Raw genomic sequence first — 19,961 nt, 5'->3', positions numbered from 1 at the left:
CCTTAAAAAGTAACTAATTGAGTTACTTAGTTACTTTTTAAGAAAAGTAATGCGTTACGTTACTTTTGCGTTACTTTTTCTCACCTGGGCTGGGCTTGTTTTTGTTTATAAAAAAAGTTATATAAAAGTTATATGTGCAACGGTAAAGACCTCTTCATACCAAAATATAAATAATAAGCCCCAGGCAGAGGTAAAAATGCAAACTCACGCATGAACAGTAGAGGGCGCAGCTCTGCTGCCATTCTGGATAATAGTAGAAGAGGATGCAGGAGAAAAAATTTACCAATAAAAACAAAAAAATCTAATAATTTTCATCATCAAAGGTCAGCAGCAAGACATTGGTAAATTACATATAAAGGTAGATTATGCATAAAAATAGTTGTTTTATTTAACATTTAATCATTGGAGGTTTGCATAGTACTCTGATTTTGCATTTGACTGATTTTAAATAAATGTGAAAAAGTAACTAGCATTACTTTTTTGAAAAAGTAACTCAGATATTTTTTTGTAAATTTGAAAAGTAATGCGTTACTTTACTAGTTACTTGGAAAAAGTAATATTATTACGTAACTCAAGTTACTGCTAGTCAATGCCGATTATATTGCCAAGGTGTGTGTAGAGGGTTGCAGATACAGATGGCTTACTGAAAAAAATGGTCAGTAACAGTAAGTGGAAAATAATGAGAATAGGCAAGGGAAGCCAACGGTCTTTGTGATAGTGGCATTTCAATAAGACTGGCCAGTATATGATGCTGCAGCAAGTGACAATGTACCTGCCAGAAGAAGAAAAATTATTTGGACATGTATCTGTTTTTATCATTTAAAACCTTGTTTTATACCTTGTTCATAAAACTAAAAAGTGAGCACAATGTCAAAGGACTTCAGAACCTCAGGTTCTGTAGCATAGCATTAAATTGTGAAAACATTTCCACATCCACAGAAGGTTCTAAAGTCGGCATGAAAAGAAAACTCATCCTTATGCATCTCATCCTAGGCAAGATATTGATCTTATTGCGATTTTTATTTTTTGACCTTGTAACCTTTCATCAAAATGCCATAACTCGATCTTCAGGTGGAACAACAGACAGGTGATGTATGCCAATGTTTCCCAACCTGGGGTCCAGAGTTTGCAGGGGGGCACGGGAGCTCATATGCTTTGAGGTCAAATATGGAAATGAAAAACCTTTTCATAGTTATAGTTTCTAGAAATGCTCCAAATGATCGCCTGAATGATCGGAGCCTGTAGATAATTACTTCTTTTGATTCTATACATGGTTTCTCAGCTTGCCGATCACATTTTTACGACACAAAAGACACAAGCTTGCTCACACCAGCCGTGAAAGGTGCAGTAAATATGAAAAGATCAGTGGCAGCAGCGTCTCAGTCTCCACCGAGCTAGAGTACAATAATAACAGTTAAATGGTGTGTATAATTCAAACTACTTTATTTAAAAAAATCCCACCAAATCGCCATTAAAGGAACACTCCACTTTTTTTGAAAATAGGCTCATTTTACAAGTCCCCTGGAGTTAAATAGTTGAGTTTTACCGTTTTTGCATCCATTCAGCCGATCTTTGTATCTGGCGGTAGCACTTTTAGCATAGCTTAGCATACATCATTGATTCTGATCAGTCCATTAGCATCTCATTCAAAAAATTACCAAAGACACTTTCAATATTTTTCCTATTTAAAACTTGACTCTTCTACAGTTACATCGTGTGTTAAGACCAACTGAAAATGAAAAGTTGCGATTTTCTACACCTATATGGCTAGGAACTACTTTCTCATTCCTGCGTAATAGTCGCAGATCTTCGCGGCCGTACCATGGCTGCAGCAGCGCAATGATATTACAGCGCCTGAAAGTAGCCCCTAGCTAGGTAACTTTCAATGTGACCGGCACTAAGTTCGTGTAGTTGCAGAGAGAGTTTCAGGCTTGCAGCCGACAAATTGTGTCGTGGATTTACCTGTGTGATTAGCCATGGTTCTGTGTGTTGTAAAGGGCTGTGATAGTAAGTCGAAGGTGTATACTACCACCATGTTTCACAGAATACCAACGAATCATTGCGCCGCTGCAGCCATGGTACGGCCGCGAAGAACCGCGTCTATTACGCAGGAATGAGAAAGTAGTTCCTAGCCATATAGGTGTAGAAAATCGCAACTTTTCATTTTCAGTTGGTCTTAGCACACAATGTAACTGTAGAAGAGTTTAAAATAGGAATTTTTTTAAATAGGAAAAATATTGAAAAGTGTCTTTGGTCATTTTTTGAATGAGATGCTAATGGACTGATCAGAATCAATGATGTATGCTAAGCTATGCTAAAAGTGCTACCGCCAGTTACAAAGATCGGCTGAATTGATTCAAAAACGGTAAAACTCAACTATTTAACTCTAGGGGACTTGTAAAATGAGCCTATTTTTTTTAAAAAGTGGAGTGTTCCTTTAACTGTAGCTGCTCTACATCTGCATACATGTGCTGTTCTTCTTCCACTCTCTTCTGAACTCAGTCTATCCCTCACACAAGAGCATATTTTCCTCATTAGATCTCCAGGTGAAGGGTTGCCAGTAGGCTAGAGACCAATGCACCGGTCAATCGATCATCAATCAGAACTGGCCAGTTCTGTTTTCTGTTTTATTTCGTCCGATCTCTCTTCTGGACTTGCATGCAAAATGCATTGCAATAATTTCCCAAAATGTCATTTGTGTGGAAATATTAGGAAGGCTGACGTTAACAGAGGCCAGAGACGGGACATACTAAAGACGGATGCAAAGAGGAGAGCAGAGAAAATACTGTACCAAGAGCAAGCTCACTTGCAATGCTCAGAATACGGGAAGTAAACTCTACACATTAAATTGGGGTGGGGGTTTATATGAATGCATTTCTGAAGGGAACTGACTGACTTCACAAAAGTTTCAATGATATTTTCTTTTCATCTTACCTCCGTATGATGCCTATTAAATTAGTAGTGTTTATAAGCGCTGCTTTGTTTATCGAGGAAACTATATTGCTGCTGTTTTTGAAATTGCATGTTTTTCTTTATTTTTGACCGAGGGGGGGGGGGGGGGGGGGGGATGGGGGGGTCTCAGGTTTTCTTATATGTAAGGAGGGGTGGCTTCATGTACAAAAAGTTGGGAACCACTGATTTATGCCATATTTATCCAATCATTTAGTTGGTTTAAACCCTGCCCCTTTCTTACAATCAACTACTGCAAGCTCGCATTCAGATCTTTCTCCATCCAATCAAAGCGATGAATAGAACCAAGACCCAGACCTAATTTTTTGTTTATTTTTTGATGATCCATTTAACTCAGTTGTATGTCACAAGATAGAAGAAAATAGCTACTACTTCTCTACGTCGGTTTCATTGCGACATTAATATTCAAGGGGACATACTGAGTCAAGGTAATTTGATAAAAAGTTTGGCAGTGTCTGAGTACATGACCATATTATTATTCTTTACCATTATTTCTTTGACAGGTACATTTATTGCAAAAATTCCATTGCATGGTTTGCCCTTCACATCCTCCCATCACACCTTTTCAAAATTGTAATGAAAACAGACCCATGCTGAAAACACAGCTAAAGCTGGTTAGATACATCATAGACCATCTTAGATATTACAGATACATCATGAATTGTGCCCCAGAAAACAGGCAAGACAACTTTGAACAAAGATCCAACCAAACATTGTTCACGACACGTTGTCATGAGCGGCATTGCATTTCAGGCACTTAGGCACTGTAATCCGAGAAACTAGCGTTGTGAACTTAAGACCAAAGTATACTTCAGTTTTACATAAACACTACACTGTAAAAAATAAAAACGGAAAATGTACAGGTAATTTTCTGCCAGTACATTATCCAGTAATTTTACAGAAATTTACGTTAACCCTCAAAATACAGGTAAAACACCTGTAAAAAACCAATACGGAAAATTCCTTCATATTCATACATTGTATACATTTATACACAGTCCATTGGGCCCTATTTTTACGGACCTTTTTTACAGTGTAGGTTATGCATACAGCACATATGCATATAGCCAGATTTTTCTAACCGTATGTACTTTGTAATGAATACTCGATGTAATTAATTTTTTTTGCTCTTATTAGTTCATCCACAAGGTGAAAACAAAACACTAGCCCAAGATATTGTTTAACAGTCGAAAAAAAAATGGAGGAGACGGAACAACAAACTACTTGAGACGGCAACAATAGATGGCCGCATTGTGATGCGACACAACAAATCTCAGACAGTAAACTGATGCCCCATTCTATTTCTGACGTCAGACACAGAAGACAAATGGATTTGCAACAGTCATTTTGTTGCGTCCAGTGAGGACCGATTTTAGCTGTTGTGGTGCGATGGATAAAACGTTTTCTTGTTTTAGTGCATGTTAGATTAATCCATATCAAGTAAAAATGTCCAGAGCTTATCATCGTTATCGTGACCTCGATAAGATATTGTTTATCGCCCTGCCCACACTTTGGGCTTTGTAGTCATATACAGGTCAGAATTCATGTATGGCATCCCCCTCCCCATAATATAATATAATTAATATAATATAATAATATAATATAATATAATATAATATAATATAATATAATATAATATAATATAATATAATATAATATAATATAATATAATATAATATAATATAATATAATATAATATAATATAATATAATATAATATAATATAATATAATATAATGATCAGACATTAACTTTCAGGGTACCTACCTGCAATACCACAGAGCCACCTCAGATAAAACAGTCTTAAAATTAAAGACTACAGTGATTAACTTGGATCAGTGTCAGTGTACATTCGTGGCAGACTTTAAAGTAAGTCTCTCAAAACTCTCAGACAAACATCAAAACATCCTGCGCAAAGTCTTCACTGGCACTCTTCTAAAACACACACACACACACAGAGTTCACGACTGAAGGACAGTTATTTTCTCAGGGTGGTCAGAAGCAGTCTGAGGGTCAGCGGTAGGGTTAGTGATGACAGAGTAGCACAAAGCAGTCTTGTTGTCTGCTGTACAGAGTGTCTATTATTCCAACAGATATGGAGGCGGCACAGAGCTTTTCTAAACCTTCAACCCCTGCAGGAGCCGCAAACCCAGAAGCGGCCCACGCCCTCCCCTGGGCAGACAGAGCATTCCTGAAGGCTGACTAACCCTGCCTTGAACAACACACACACAGGAGAGACGCACACGAGCACATGAGACTAACGCTCAAATACCTGCTCTCAATGCACAGACTTCCTTAGACACAACAACAGTGTGTGTGTACAGTACACAATGAATGCACACATTTCCAGAACACATTGTGATACACAAACTCACAGACGACACACAACCGCAGTCAGACTTGGCACACTTGGCCTTCTCCATCACTTGGGTGTTACAACCATCATAACACCCTCAGGGAATCCACAAACACCTACAGACACACTATCAGTCGAACAGGACACAAATAAGAACACTATCTGCTAAATTCTGATTAAACTACAGAGCGAGATCAAAGAACTCTCTCTTTATAATGTTTGAAGCTGTCAATCACATGTTGCGAGTGTATCTGCACATTTGCCCAAACTGCCGTTATAATGAATGATGCTGTTATGCTGCACAACGATCCCTCTTACTATATTCATATTAGTGATGCACCGATCATGATATTACATGGCCGATTCCGATACCGATTTTTTTCTAGAAAACTGGCCGATTCCGATACCGATTTCCAATTTTTTAATATATATTTTTACACAATAAAAGAATGAAAGTATACATGAACAAGATGTTTATTTGGTATTTAACAGGCTAAATTAGCTTTTGTCTAATGAAAACAAGTCCGCAATCTGAAATTAACAGGAAATTTAATTGGAAATGAAAAGGCTGAAAGGTGAAATTAAAGGCAACTGCATATTGTGCAATCCCAACAAATATGTTACTTAAATCAGCATTTGTTTTTAAATTCAGTGTAAAGAAAAAAAGTCTTTACCAGTGAAATTAAATAAAACCAAAGTATATAATTGTTCCAAAATGTTAAATCAAATTATGTTTAGTGCAACGAAAAAAACTAAGATGCTACAGCAGGTGCTTTTTAAATCAAATTAAGTCAATGTAATTTTAAGGTAAAATAAAAATGATCATCCTATTGGCTACAGAACTGATAGTATTTCATTTCAAAAGTGCATGCATGTTCTTCTTTAGGCTACAAAAAGAAGTATTTCGGCTTTGTCACAAGTTAGTCTGTTTCGTTCTCATCCGATCCAACACGTGAGAAGCTGAGCTGAACAAACGCTCACTATCTACGCTTGTGCAGGGCGCAGAGAGGTAAGCTCTAAATTATAAAAATGTTATGATGTAAAAATCATACTAACAATATAAGTACACCTCAGGAAACATTATATAATAATTAAAAAATCCACATCATGGGACCTTTAATATATTTTAAAATTTATTTTATTCCTGCAATGTCAAAGCTGAATTTTCAGCATCATTACACCAGTCTTCACATGATCTTCCAGAAATCATTCTAATATGCTGGCCCTGTGACGGCAAAGATGAAGACAAAATATACGCGAGATGAGTGAGATGGAGAGAATATGCTGATTTGGTGACAAATGTCTTATTATTATCTTGATTCATCTTGGTTAACTACTTCACTAAAACGCTTCAACACAGTACTTTTCTTTCCCTCCTTTTGTTTTGTTTCTAATTCTCCTTTGTGAAATTCCTCTCGGATCTGTTTTGCCTCCATTGCTGCTTAAACAAGTAGACCCTGCAACTGCTTAACTCAATGAGAGTCTGCAAATTAGAGCCTGACGAAAAAAACATTTAATATTTTGGTAACACTTTACAATAAGGTTCATTAGTTAACAATAATTAACTACATTAGTTAACATGAACTAATAATGAACTGCACTTATAAAGCATTTATTTATCTTTGTTAATGTTAATTTCGACATTTACTAATGCATTATTAAAATTTTGCTAACATTAGTTAATGCACTGTGAACTAACATGAACAAACCATGAACAGCTGGATTTTTATGAACTAACGTTAACAAAGATGAACTAAAGCTGAACAGAGGTGTTGTTCATGGTTAGTTCATGTTAACTAATGCATTAACTAATGTTAACTAATACAACCTTATTGTAAAGTGTTACCAATATTTTTAACATAATATTGGACATTAGCCATTTAGAGTTTTAACTGCCCATAATTTTGACATCAATACCATGGGGGAAAACTGACATATAGATATTTTTAATATTCTCTCATAATTTGGCAGCAAGTATTCTAGGCTGCTGTCACTTGAAGAACCTGACAAACGGATTAATTATACTGTTACACATGCATTTTCTTTCTTAATTGTTAACGTTCACTTAAAACATAACTGACAGTGTTTACTTGAATACTCACAAAGACTTCACAAAGACTTTTTTTTGTCTGTATTTGACTGTTTAGGCGCAATAAGCAGCGGAATCATACTCAAGGGCGAATCTACGGGAATTAGTCAAATTATTCACAATACGCGCAATCCCACACCAAAATTCAAGCCCTGTAACACCAACAATATTCATCCAGGACAAATTAAATGAGTGAGTGACTTAACTTATGCATTCAACTTATGGAAAAAGCGTAACTGGGGCAACGCATGAATTAGTGTAAGCATTTTTAACTGCAAGAGACGTTACATTTTTCTTCGCAAGTTGAATGCGGAAGGCGGTCTGGCTGAAGATATTTTACTTACTTATTATAGATATTGTACTTTATAAAGTTTTAAATAGGGCTGAACGATAATATTGCAATATGATAAAACACAATTTTTTAACCGGAAAGCAGCGATTACAGTCTGGTCATGTGACACGCGAGAGTAAGTAAAGCCTACTGCAGAAGGAGCATCAACTTGGCACGTTACGCCTACAGGCCTGGCCTACAGGAAAGAACAGTTTGTGTTTAAACTATCAAATATTGAGTTGGTCATACTATACAATAGGGGTGGGAGTAAATATTCTCTCTCCAATGATTCTGGGTCGATTCTGGGTCGATTCTGAGCTTAGATTTAATTTTTAACTGCAGGCGTGCGATGGCGCTGCGTGTGTTTTAGGCTGTGTTCACACTGCAGGGCTTAATGCTCAATTCCGATTTTTTGAAAAAATGCGATTTTTTTGCAAGGCCGTTCACATTTCCAATTAAATGCGACCTTTTGTGATCTCCTGTGTGAACGTGAAATGACCCAGAAGTGACCCGCATGCGCAGAAGAGTACTCAACGGTCAACGACGTCACTTGTTGTTTACGGAAGTAGCCAAATATGGGTGTCAGCATTGGAGTTCGTTCAGCTTTATTAAAGTTATTTTCGCAACGGAGCCAGCACCATTACAACCTTCTCATGTTAAGAAGAAAATTAAAAAAGAGAAGGAGAGCAAGGTTTTTGGCCATGGCGTTTTGTGGAGCAGTGGTAGCAACGTCGGTACAGAGAAACGTGTGTGTGCGGAGTCGCAGCCAGGAGTGGTGGGATACTGATGTGAGTGGCTTTACTGATACCGAATTCGTCAGTAACTTCAGAATGACCAGATCCACCTTCAATTATGTTTGCGAGCGCCTTCAACTAACTTTGTCACGGGAAGAGACACGTCTGCGGCGGCCCATAACAGTGCAGAAACGCGTTGGAGTTGGAGTGTATTGGCTAGCAACAGAACAGGTGCGTACTTCTTCTTTTATTGGTGGTTAGCAACTATTTCTTGTGCATTACCGCCACCACTGGACTGGAGTAAGGAACGGGAGTTACAATGATGACGTTTGTCGCGTATCAACGACGTGCGGGTCGGATACATGTGACCTGGCAGTTCAGACTGAAGACGCATTTCAAAAGATCGGATATGTATCGGATTTGGACCACATACCCAAGTGGCCTGGGTCGCATTTGAAAAGATCGGATCTGTGTCGTTCAGACTGTCATGAAAAGATCAGATACAGGTCGCATAAGGGCAAAAAAATCGGAATTGGGTCGTTTCAGCCTGCAGTGTGAACGCAGCCTTAGAAACACTCGTATTCTGCTTGCTTCCATTTCCTCTCTCTCTCACACACACACACACACACACACCACTCGAACCATAAAATAATATTTCATAAAGTTCGGGAATGCTGAAGCGAATTACAATGACATTCACAGGCTTCATTGCACAGGATATGCGCTGTGAGAAACGTGCACTTTGCTTGATGTTATGCCCACCAGTATTTTCCATACAAATCCTTTGGAAACTGAAAGGTTCTTGAAAGATTCAAAAGCTGGGGTGGGCTGGGGAGGGGGGTCACGATAGTCGTTTACTCCTCCAACAACCAACTTGCTGCTGATTAGCGAGTTGACTAATGACTAGTATACCTACACCACCATTCAAAAGTTTGGGGTCTCAAAGATTTTTTATTGGTTTTGAAAGAAGTCTTATGCTCATCAAGGCTGCATTTATTTGATAAAAAATACAGTAAAAACAGCAATATTGCAAAATATTATCACAGTTTAAAATAGCTGTTTTCTATTTTAAAGGTCCCATGTTGTTTGTCACATTTATGTCGTTTGGAATGCAGTGTGCTTAACTGCTGATATATTAAAAATAGGAAACTCACTGACAGAAGGCTTTCAGTTTTAAATCCTCGCGCGACGCTTTATGAAGAGTGCTCGCGCATGCGGCTGTGCTCAAAATGCTTTTATGACGCAAAATGAATGCAAACACAAGCCAGTAATGCCTTAAGGAATTAAACAGACAGGACAAACCACATCTTATAATTCAAAAGAGATCTGTGCATTTGTGTGAATGCAGATCTCCCGCTGTCTATGATGTCATCATTAATGATCAAGCAACAGTAAAGCTGAGAAAGAGAAAAATCACTCACAGTTCAGATACTCTTAAATACTGAAAGCACTCTTTGTTCATGTTTTGTTTTTTTGTTCCTCTTTATTATTTACTAGCTTTTATGTTTTATGGTTTACTTTGTATTAGTTTATATATTTAAATTCTTGACATACAATTGTTTTAATAAAATGTTATAATGTGTAATTACTTATAATTACATTTATAATTAAATTTAGGTGAGGTGCCTGAAGATTCCCACCACTATACAATTTATGATTTATTGCTTGTCCTTGTTGAATAATACAGAAGATAAAGAGCTTAAAAAATTATTGCATATTAAATCACAATTGCAATATTAATAAAAATAATCGCGATGATAAAAATTATTATTTTCCAAAATCGTTCAGCCCTAGTTTTAAATATAGATATTTTTCTTACAAAAACCCATCGATTTTCTTCAGAAGGTCTTTATTAACCTCAAGGAGCCGCGTGGAGTACACTTATGATGGATAGATGCACTTTTTGAGCTTCAAACTCGTGGGCCCCATTCACTTCCATTATAGAGCTTAGAAGCGTAAGGATATTTTGTAATATAACTCCAATTGTGTTCATCAGAGAGAAGAAATAATATACACCTAGGATGGTTTGAGGGTAGTAAATTATGGGGTAATTTTTCATTTGTTTCAAAGTGAACTAATCCTTTAAGTATACAACATTATAGTTGTGGTGCTCTTAAATTTTTGATGGTGCCCCTAACTTTTTGAAGTTGGGAGCGCCAGTGCTACCAAATAAAAAAGTTTATTTCGAGCCCTGTTAAGGCTAACATATTCATACTAAAAGTTAAAAAAAAATTAATGGGGACTTTAAGGTGTGCATTTAAGGTATACATTTTCTGTTTATGCATTCCCTGAGAGACAAAACCATGACCTTGGCATTGCTAGCACCACATTTTACTGTTTGAGCAGCACGAATGCTGTTTGAGCACCGCTGCTACAACCATACACATTTAGACAGACATCTTTGGCCATTGTGTTGCGTTTTGCGTCTCAGAGACCCACCACGAAAGTTGCGTTTTAAGATGGTGATGTTAAAAATAGTCCAAATTTTAAAAAGTGTGTCCGCTCTTCTGCACACTACTGTTACATTCAGCTGCACTCTGCACCCTATGAAACATTCGATCAGGATCAGGTGAACCCCAAAATCAGCCCCAGGTTTCTTTGAGGCCCATTATACTACTATTTGTTCAGTCAACTCACAAACTAAACAATACTAAAAATATGTTTTACATCACCCTACCAATCATCACTATTACACCTAACCGCAGACTTCTCCAGGACAGTCACAGTAATAAGTGTACAGTAAGGTGCTTTAGATAAAACTACGACAAGTCTGTGGCCAGCCTTTACTGTTAGTTTCAGCCATCACTTCAAAGGGTTGTGAAATTTTGTCACGCTGTCTTTCACTCTCTTTCTATCAGCTGCCACACAATAACTCTGAATCATCAGACAGATGCACTTCCCTCAGACGAGCGGCGCTTTGAAGGCATTACCCTGGTTGAAACAAAACAACCCTCGGCACATCAATTACAAGCCAATGACATCCAATCTCCACGTTTTATCAAAAGCGCCTTTGAATCACTGTATATGTATAGAGTTTCAGGATGTCAGACTTAAAGCCAGACATCTCTTCAAGGCGTAGACACTTTCAGTTTCAAATGCCAACAATAAACTCTATCGCCGTGGCAGAGCACAAACAATTTCTTAGCTGATAGGCGACTTGTTTGAGAATTCCGTTGAATGCGCCCACACAATGGACCACAGGTTTTATTCACAGTTCAGACACCTTTGAAGTCATTGTGCGAAAAGTGCAAAAGCAAACAAAGACTGCGGGGTTGAGATATAGCAGGCATCTCAGAACATAGGCAAGCTGTGGAACAGACATCCTCTCAGGAAGTCTATGTGGAGACTCCGATAGGTCCTCGACAGGTGTATGGCAGGCGAAGGAAGTGTGACTATGGTATAATTATGTTTTTGGTATCCTGTCTTGGACAATTTCAATCTGTCTTCAATCTCCTCTTTCCGTTGCTTCTTTTGAACTTGATGTCCTATTCTACTCGATTTCTACTATCTCTTTATCACTCTTTCTCTGGATCTCCAGCAGGCCGGGACAGGTTTCCAGCATGAGCTGCATGTGAGGACAAGACAGGTTTGTGTGGCCTGAGGTGAGTCGAGTGTGTCTGAGGAATCTGGATCCTCCAGCAGGGTGAGGCAGAGTGTTGTATCTCAGATGCGAAGGCTACCGTCTACAGATCTAGCCAAGAATAGAGCCTTGGACTGGACACTGTGCTGATTCAGGTTACACTACTCTAACAACAAGGACTGAAGTCTAAGCTGAAACTGTTTTTATGCACTTAACTGACACAAACCCAGTCAATCCCAGTTAATCAAGAACCAGTACTCACATCCCAATAGTTGTAGTATTCACTTGCTATGGTTTCTGTCACCACCAACCTCAACCAGGGAAGCACCAGTGGGTCACACCACAAAGCCACAGGCTCAAACTCACTCTCCCTCCGGGGTGACTCAGCTCAGATCTCTGGCTGGGAGCCCTGCTTTCACTGAGTGATCTGTTGTTTGGAAATAACAACCAATACAACAGCGCTGCAGGCTTGGACCGCAGCTGCTCGGCCCTGTAACACCACAACATTATGCAAACTTCAAATTTGGAAAGGAAATCTCTAAGGGACTATAAATGTAAATGTTATGACTATAAGGTTACATACTCCTTCATAGTGTCTTCTTTAATTAAATTCCGTTAGCTAACCCAATTTAGCAAATATAGTAAATTTAGTCAAGCAACCTAAATGTGTCAAGACAATGACTTTGCAAATAGCTCATAAATAAACTCTCTTGTGAGGTTCTCCAGTGTACTAATTCTGAAGAATCTGGTCCCATTTCAGACAGAGGATTACAGAGAGGTGAGATTTTGTTGTCTTTACCTTTACAGTATTTGTGTCTGTAAAAAGATTTAACTAGAAGTAACCTTGTCGAATTAAAATCCAAAGTCCATGTGATTTATTCCTGTGATGGCAAAGCTGAATATTCGGCATCATTACTCCAGTCTTCAGTGTCACATGATCCTTCAGAAATCATTCTAAGAAACATTTCTTATTATCATCAATGTTGAAAACAGTCGTGCTGCTTAACATTTTTGAGGAAAAACCTTCTGACCTTCTAAATACTATAACAAATATAACTGTTTCAGAAGTCGACATATGGATATTGCATAAACAAATAAATGAAAATGTCTTACAGCAACAACAAAAAAGCATAATTTACAAAAATCTTCGATGGCCTCTGTAAATGAGCTCTAATTTCGTACAATGTTTGTATACATCGACAAAACAAGATGACAGAACCAGTGAAAATGCTATGTTTCTCTGTACTGAAGATCTGCTGAGTGTAGGGGCTTGCTTGCTTGCGGGCAGCCCTATAGTGTGGCTCATGCGGCCAAGACCTGTGAGCAGTTCAGTTTGCCAGCATAGGACTGTGACATAACAAGATTAACCATTGCAAAACTGAGGAGAAAAACCACAACTTCGTTCTGCAACGTCCATCCTATATCCACCGATGCACACACGCACTTGTGAAGAATAAGAGCTGAACGTCCTGCGCCAAATGGATCCGCCATCCAACATATAAGCACGGGATTCCTAACACGTCGTTTAGCCCAGATACAGCAGCTACAGCGTTCCCCAGATTAAGGTCGGGTTATATAACCTCACCAGAGAGTAAATGACAACCCCAGGCAAGGCAAACGTGGGTTTGTGAAAGGCCAGAAGAGTATTAAGTTATAATAAATCAACAGGAGTGTCGGAATTTGATCATATAAACAGATACGAGCTGCTGCACTCATAGTATGGGATGCTGTTAATGATCCATGTAGGAAACACAAGAGTTGATTTCTAAACAGAAGGGGCTCTGCTTTCTTTAACTTTACTGTGCTGTTTGAATGTGTGCAGTGTTATAGCTTCAGTCTGGGCTGGTTCAGCAAACATCACGACAGTAAAAGTGCCCCATTTCACCACAACCCGATGTTATCCCCCAGTAAAGTCGAGGATGTTTTTAACACTCACCGTGGTATGGTGATACACTTGGTGTTGACATTCTGAGTTGCGATGGCTTTCTCCAGCTCGTCCAGCTGTCCCGTCTTCTTCAGCTTCTTCACCAGACTCTTGACGGCTTTTTCGCACCATTTCTCCTCCTGTCCGTTCTGCTCTCCCTTCTTCCAGCCCAGCAACCTCTTCACGATCGGCGGAGTAAACGGCAAAATTGACATGTTGAATTCAATTCAACGTTCCTCTATTGCGCAGTCTCTCACGCAACTCGGAGAGAAATGCGGGATACTTTTTAATCTTCAGTGTAATCCGAAGGCGGTAAATCAAAATAAAATTCTTAGAGCTTAATAATAATATGGAGGAAAGTGAGAAGGACTTAAGGCGGGACTGAGACACGGTCTCAAGTTCAGCGCTCAGCTCAGCTCCGTCTGTGTCTCCCGAGATCATCAAGCATAGCGCGCGCCACACACACACACTACTAACTGCCAGGCCATTCATATCACTCCGCGCAGGAAAATAGTCCCCTCCATTCCGTCTGGACAAGTTGTAAAGAAAAGAAAACAGATATATTTATTTAAATAATGCATTACCTCGTCTGTTTGTAATATAGCTTACGTTTCTGTGCACCGTTTAAAAAGTCAGATTTACTCAAGATTAAAGTCATCCGCTGTGCTGTGTGGTGCGGCTCTCTGTTATGTGTCTGCATTTAAAGATGCACTCAGTGATTTTTTCCTCATTAAAAAGTTTTACCCCTAAAGAAATTAGTAGTACTTTCGGAAATATATTTAAAATGAGGTAAAATCACATGAGAGGAGGATTCAGTCATATCAATATCTTAATAAAGTGGGGTTTTTTTCTGGTAGGGTGGCATGTTGACATCATATATGGCCAAATTACGCTGTTAAATTCCCAAAATATACAGTATGCCATAGATTTAGGCGCAATGTCACACAATTGAAACAGTCACACTGAACAGTTTTATTGCTCCCTTCCTCTTGAGCTATTGTAAACGCTCATAAAACCCGCCTGATAACCACTATTAGACAGTGACACACAGGAAACAATTCATACAAGAGCTTTCTTATCATTCACAGTAAAAGCAATTACAGTTTAAGTCTCAAAAGACAAAAATAGTGACATTCCCTTTTACTCCCTTTACCTCTCCTACCCCCCACTCTTTCTCTCACCATAAGACTGTCTGTGAGTATGGGGGTTATCCCACCAAACGGAGTAGGCCTATACAGAGTTTAATTAATCTTATACTGAGCATGGGCTGCTTTGGGAGTGAATATGGCTGAGTATGCAAATGCCTTGCCTCAGCATGACAACAACATGCAATCATACACATCCATCCCTAGCTAATGTAGGCTAGTAGTAAACTCACACACAAACATTGTACAAGACTCATTTGGAGCACAATAAACAAGTTTTAACAAGCTGCTTATTTTGAGGGGAAGATTGAGGAAATTTTATTGCACTTTATTAACTGTGTTAGCAAATAGAGGAGATAAAAATGTACACGATCCGGATCCACCTTTTAGTTCTTGTGTGGACTTGTGATGATATTTTAACATTATTATTTATGTTGTCTTGATTTTTTGTTTTTACACTAACTTTTTAACCTGAATGGTTTTTGTTTGTTTGTTGTATATTGTCAGTACTAACCATTGTCTTGTGGGAACACACACACACACACACACACACACACACACACACACACACACACACACACACACACACACACACACACACACACACACACACACACACACACACACACACACACACACACACACACACACACACACACACACACACACACACACACACACACACACACACAGGCCTATGCCAGAGGGAGTTTAGGTCATAAGTGTCAAAAGAAGTGTGTGCAGCCAAGGGCCAGCTGTTACATACAAAATGCAAACACAAGGGAGAGTGCACTAGTCAGATTTGATTTATCCTTATCAGATTGAGCCCAAGATTTTTGTCCCTCTACACAAGGCCTTACGCAAGAAGGAAGCAATAAGTAATAAGTGTGCCGTTTTATGCCAATTTCTCGATTTTCTCAGCTGTTCGACATCAAGACAATTTTCATGAATTTTTAACAGCTTCAAACTAAAGTTTTACATTGGAGGTCATTAAAGCTACACACATTTAGTTAAATTTGTGTATGGTAACCCTTGGTACACTTTTAAAACAGTTCACTAGCTGTGCTAAAAATACCCTGGACCTCAGCTCAATGTTGCACTGCTTCTTCCTTTTATCTATTTTAAAGAACATCTGATGTATATTTTTATAGCATTTCCTTTGTTCTCTTGTCCTCCCACACGGTTATGGTCGATACATACTCAAAACTGTATAAACAGACCCTTCTGTGCACAGCATGACACATCTCAGGAATACAGAAGATAAAAAAACTGCACATTTGTTCATTAAATGTAGTTTCTGCAAGGTCACATTAAACTGATTAAAAGTGACAATAAGAACTAAATGCTGTTGTTTTGAACATTGTATTCATTAAATAATCCTGAAGAAATCCTGTTTTCAAACATGGATAATAAGAAAAATATATTGAGCAGCAAACCAGCATATTAGAATGATTTCATAAGGATCATGTGACTGTAGACTGGTGTAATAATTTTTAATTTGTAATAATATTTCAAAATATATCTGTCTTTACTGTATTTTTATCATATAAATGCAGCCTTGGTGAGCAGAGACTACTTTAAAAAAAATATTACAAATTCTTACTGACCCTAAACTTTTGAATGGGATGTATATCCTCAGTTATAGCTAAAAGTGTGTTTTTGTCATCTGTGTGACAGCGTGTGGAAGGATGGAGGTTGTGTGTGTAAAAATGTGCAGCTTGACTGCAATGGCCAGCACAAGCTCAGCACCTGTTTATTCCCTGAGGGGTTTCAGCTCCCGGACAGCTGGTTTAGGGGTATAGGAAGGGATGAAGTCCAGGGCCTAGGGGGGCTTGTAGTTTAGGATGTATGGGGGCAGGGGGCAGATGGGATCTAGAACAGCGAAGTGGGGGGATTTGAGGATATATGTGTGTGTGTGTGTGTGTGTTTGTCTGAAGAATTGCCTCACACAAAAGGCAAGGCTGCGTGAATGAGTAATGGCCCTATACAATCTGATGGATGATGAGGCTATTGTGCATACTTGGACTCAAGAGACCCTGGGGAGCTACAAGGTGGTAAAGAGGGTCTGAGGGGGCTGAACTATGTCCCAGTGGAAGACATGTGTTAGAGTGATAAGATGAAGCTTATGTCTAATCAACAGTGTTTAACACAATACTGGAATCAGTGTGATAAAGAACAGGTGGGCGATAGCAATGATTTCAGCTTCATATGTACATTCGTCAGAACTGAAAACAGTTGAGCATCTCAGTACGACAGCATCATTGTCAGACCATCTGATGAAGTTATTTTTATATATTTATATCAAGTAAAAACCCTGCAATGTTGCAAATTGCACATGAACTGTACTGTAACTATATACTGATACAATTTATTTTATATTACTGTATATATATTTGAATATTTCTTTAGAGTAGCGTGTTTTGCTGTGTTTTATTTACTCAGTGTTCTCACAAGATAATTTTATATATACTGTGTATAAAAGAGTATAAATTCTATTGCTGAAGGATACATCTGGATATAAATGTTACTAAATCATTTTGGTAAACAATTCAGGCGTGATGACTTATCATGTGAGTGACAGGTACGGAGAGATAAACAAATATTGCTGGCAAATGCTCTGATTAACTGTGTTTGTGTGTGACGGGATCTGTTTACATGCATCCATCTGTGTTTAGTTTTTTGTGCTTTTATTCAATGTATGTGTCTGTATATGTATATTTGTGTGAAGGGTTAGCATGTGTACATGCACACATTCATGTTGTTTATGATAGCAACCCTGCTGAAAAATCCAGCATAAACAATCATGGATTCCATATTGGTCTAGGCTGATTTAAGTTGGTTAGAATAGTGCTTGTCTAACTGGTAGACCAACATAATCATGCTGTTCTCAAGCAAAACTGAATTATGAAAACTAGCAGGTCCATCAGCACTCCCACAGAGTCTCACTTCCCTTGCTGGGGACCAGAAAGCCAGCAACCATTATCCCAGTCTGGTCCCATGCAGAATGCAAAACTTCTGCATGAAAGGCATCGCCTAAATTTGTGTGTGGACATAGCTACTTCAAGTTTGTTCCTGGAAGTGAGCTAAATCTGACCAAACCTGCATTTGGAGACATCTAGAGACATCGTGATCTTCATTGATATGATACCCGTCAAAAAAGGTAGGGGTCAGGAAATGGTTTAATGTTTTTAAAATAAATTACTTATGTTGGTGCTCAAGAAACCAATTTTATTATTCTTGTTGAAAACAGTTTTGCTGCTTACTATTTTTGTGCAGACTATGATACAATGTTTCAGGGTTCTTTGATGAATAGAAAGTTTAAAAAATATATATATATTTTGTAACAAAACAAAACAAAATTAACATAAATGTCTTTATTGTTCACTTTTCAATCAATAATATGTCAATCAATGTACAGTAATACATCATTTCTGAATAAAGTATCAATTTCCACCAAACTTTTGAATGACAGTGTACAAGTTTTTGAATGAAGTTTTTGTTTTAATTATGAAAAGGCAAAACATGTTTCTGTTAGATTTAGCATGTGGGTTTGGGTTATTTATAATAAGCTGTACATAGTGAGTGCGTGTATGTGTGTGTGTGTGTGTGTGTGTGTGTGTGTGTGTGTGTGTGTGTGGGTGCGTGCATGTTTACGAGTGTACTTGAGAAATTTCCAACTCCATAGGGTGTGATTAAGGCAAGTTTTATGGCAGACTCAAATAGGGTGTTATGTTGAGAGCCGTCACACCACGACAGCATAAAGATTCCAGGCAGCAAAGCATAATACAAAAGTTTTTGCTCTTCTAAATCCATCAATCTGTCCACAGACTTCAAAACAGAACAACAGGCATGTGCAAACAAACACACATACACCTCCTCAGGCAGAAGTCCCTTTTCGGTCACCTCCAAAGACCCATCCTCTGTTGTCATATAGACACATATTTTAGTCCCTATGCACTGCACAAGAATGAAGGTCACTTATTTCTTTGAAGTGTATTGAATGCTAAAGGTGCGGGGAAGGTCAAACTCAGACTCGTTTATGCTGCTTTCAGCTCTAAGAGTTTGATTCATTATAGTTCCAAAGCACATAGGCTACGGCTATTTAAAGTCATAAATACCCAAACTATAATTGTTACCTGATTGTCTGCACACGGAAACCAAAAGCCTATCAACACCTCTTGCATCTATTAAATTAAAGCGGTTTCATCCCGTTTCAAGTAAACAATGAGGAAATGCTGTTCTGAAGCATTCATTGTGAGCAAAATTCATCATTGGAATAAAAAGATAAACAAGAAAACCTCAAACATATGATTAAGCTGAGTTATTTTGCATGCTGTAGTCACTCATCATGGAAAGACACAGATAAGCTCTGAGGGCTGTGATAAATCTGGTCACCACCACTTAGTCAACACCAGCCCACACTTCGGCGTTACATAATATGACGCTCTGGATTTTTATTATTGAAGGAGTGTGCTGCGTTGCAAAATCACCAGTGACTCCCCGAGTGTTTGTTTCTGTTTTATTTGTCTATGTGAGTAACAGGGACTAAAAGAGTTGCAGACCCAGCATGGAGGGCATATATTTTGTGGCTGATATGGGCCCAAAGTACTCCACACCCTTGTGCGGATTATCGTGATTCGCGTGCTGATGTGTGCACAAGGCTGGAGATCTGACTCCTCTATTGTGCTGAGTGTGATGCATACTGGTCTTAGCACCAATGAGTCAGAGCGAATAGCCAACTGTGTGTTGGAAAGACTGAGGGCAGAATGACATGGATCAGCAAGCGCTGACTAAAATCCACCAGAGACTATAAATGGTGATGATGCCACTATC

General features: G+C 38.5%; 1 protein-coding gene across 1 annotated transcript in view; it reads right to left on the bottom strand.

Annotated features, from left to right (window-relative positions):
* The window catches only part of smad3a (SMAD family member 3a), a 41,713-nt gene extending 27,247 nt beyond the window's left edge, over window positions 1-14,466 (bottom strand). The window contains exon 1 of the mRNA XM_079844130.1: window positions 13,996-14,466. Within this exon, the coding sequence (XP_079700256.1) occupies window positions 13,996-14,198 (203 nt within the window). The 5' untranslated portion in view covers window positions 14,199-14,466. The remainder of the gene's footprint in view (window positions 1-13,995) is intronic.
* Window positions 14,467-19,961: the final 5,495 nt, after the last annotated feature.

Source organism: Gobio gobio (assembly GCF_949357685.1).
Source record: "Gobio gobio genome assembly, chromosome: 2".
In the NCBI taxonomy this organism is placed as follows: Eukaryota; Metazoa; Chordata; class Actinopteri; order Cypriniformes; family Gobionidae; genus Gobio; species Gobio gobio.
This window is presented reverse-complemented; position numbering and strand designations above follow the sequence as displayed.